General features: G+C 46.5%; 1 protein-coding gene across 1 annotated transcript; it reads right to left on the minus strand.

Moving 5' to 3' along the window:
- Window positions 1–876: 876 nt before the first annotated feature.
- On the minus strand, window positions 877–1,635 carry GJC3 (gap junction protein gamma 3). The gene has a single exon (XM_012558505.1). It carries the CDS (start codon window positions 1,633–1,635, stop codon window positions 877–879), a length of 759 nt encoding a protein of 252 aa, XP_012413959.1.
- Window positions 1,636–2,303: the final 668 nt, after the last annotated feature.

Below are 2,303 nucleotides of genomic sequence, written 5' to 3' on the forward strand. Positions count from 1 at the left end.
TGTGATTAGATTTTTGAATAAATCTCATCTAAATATTAAAGGAGATTGGGTTATATATGCTTAGAAGGCCAGAGTTTCTGGCTATGACATATGTTGCAGGGCTGTAGGCATTCTTGGGTTACAGGCCTCTGAAGCTGAGAGGAGCAGAGAATGTGGAATGACAGAAAAAGAGATGAGTGGAGTCACTAAGACAGGAAGGAGCATTGTCTTCAGCAACAGGAATGCCAGCAGCAATAGTTAATATTTGTTGAGCAGGGCAGGAAGAAGCAGTATTTCACTAGAGGCTTCTTCTGGGTGACTTGAACCAAGCATGAAAATTGCGATGCTGACAACAGAGAATTTTGACGAGAAGACACCATCAGGGCTTCTTCAAGGAAATATCTCACACAACATGGCCCATCATGGCCCTTAAAGATTCTTCAACAGCATCTATCTTGTCTTGGATGTAAAGCCCCACTCATTGAATGTTAGGAAGAAGATCCAGTCATACGGTTTCCTTCAGAGATGAGACAGGTGACTTCATAACTCTGCAAAGTAGAGAATCAAGCATAATCTAGACTTGTTCTAAGTGGGAAGAGACTTAAATGGAAGAATAGGAGGTACAGGCAGTACTTGGAATGGCCAACTCACTAACTACTCCAGTCCTGGTTCATTGGAAGGCAATCTTCAAATTGATGGGGAGGGGGTTAGTAGGTGGGTTGGAAGCAGTGGCCAGAACACATCTGTCTACAACCAGATTTTCTACTTGTACCATGTGCAAGTTGTCCTCCCCTGAAGGGTGAGAGATCTGCCCTGGAAGGAGATCATCATGACAGAGAAGGAAGAAAGAGAATCATGAGCACCCTTCTTACCTGCTCCTTGGAATTGCTCTTTTGTTTACACCACTGGGAAGTTATCAACTGGTTCTTTCCATCTTCTGGTGCTCTCTGACATTAAGAAGTTTTTAGAAGAAGAAGATTTCTGCTTCCATGTCCTCCACTGTCTCCCCAGATATAGAAATACAAGTTCCAAAAGGGTAAATGAGAGACAGAGCCCACTAACCCCAAACATGGTCTTTAGGAGGATAGTCTTCTCAGAGGGGCGGGATGGATTGCAGGTTATACTACCAAGGCAAGGCTCTCTACGACATGCAAAGGAGCTGGGCATCTTGAACCCATACATATAGTACTGACTCCCCAAGGCCAACCCTTCAAGGACTAGTCGAACCCCCATATGTGCTACATAGGCCCAGAGCAGCCTGCGGCTTCCAGCCCCTGAGGCATCTCTGCTGCTCTCCCCTTCTTGGATAAGGGTCTCCTCCTCCTTCTTCACATTTCCTGATTCTTCCCAATGCCAGATCACATGATACAGGGTGAAACCCATGTAGAGGGTGCTGGGCACAGCCACCAAGATGACCTGAAAAGCCCAGAAGCGCAGTGGGGAGAGGGGGTGGAAGGCATCGTAGCAGGCAGCCTTGCAACCTGGTTGCTGGGTGTTGCACACAAATTCACTCTGCTCATCGCCATAGACCCCAGTCCCAGCGGCAGCCAGCAGCAGGAGGCGGAATCCCAGGAGCACAGGAAGCAAAAGACGTCCCACTGGGGTGGAGTGCTGGCTCTCTTCAGCCAACAGCTGCCTCAGGAACCTGCCACACATCTTCCTGTGGAGCAGAGAACAAGGATCATTGTAGGTATGTTCTTCACTCTCCTTTAGAGGCAGCGCCAGTCCACCTTTTCACTCCTAATTCAAGGATGAGTTTTTTGCTCCTCTCCAAGGATTTGGTTAATCATATATCAAATCGTACCTATTTACTGGTTAATGGAATCATTTATGTAAAATAATTATAGTGAGTGCATGTGGGTGTGGCTGTCTTTCCCTTCTGCATTACTAAGTAGAGAGGAACTCATCCCATCTTAGCGTGAGAGGAGACAAGAGTCTGTCTTTGTCACTCTCTTTTCCTCCCTCCATCTCCCCCTTTCCCAAAAGCTAAATAGTAAGAGATCAGAATGACATGTTTATTATTCATCTCTTTGAAAAAAGCAACAAAATTTTTGCCTCCCCAGGTGATGACTGTGAGGCCTGGGGCTACTGCCAGCTTCAGCTGAACCCAAATCAGTGCTGACACTGGGGGAAATGTGCATTCCCTTGCTGTCTGCTTTTCTCTGGTTCCATTCACTCAGGTATTCACAGGTATGTTGGGATAGCCTAAACTCCCATCACAGTGGTAAGATTGAGATGCCATTAGTTTAGGGGGCTGAGGGAGGGATGTGGATAAAGTGAACAGAGTGAGTCTCAGGCTTGTTTTAGTCTGATGCTCTTTAGAC

Source organism: Trichechus manatus, unplaced genomic scaffold, assembly GCF_000243295.1.
Source record: "Trichechus manatus latirostris isolate Lorelei unplaced genomic scaffold, TriManLat1.0 scaffold00170, whole genome shotgun sequence".
NCBI classification, from domain to species: Eukaryota; Metazoa; Chordata; class Mammalia; order Sirenia; family Trichechidae; genus Trichechus; species Trichechus manatus.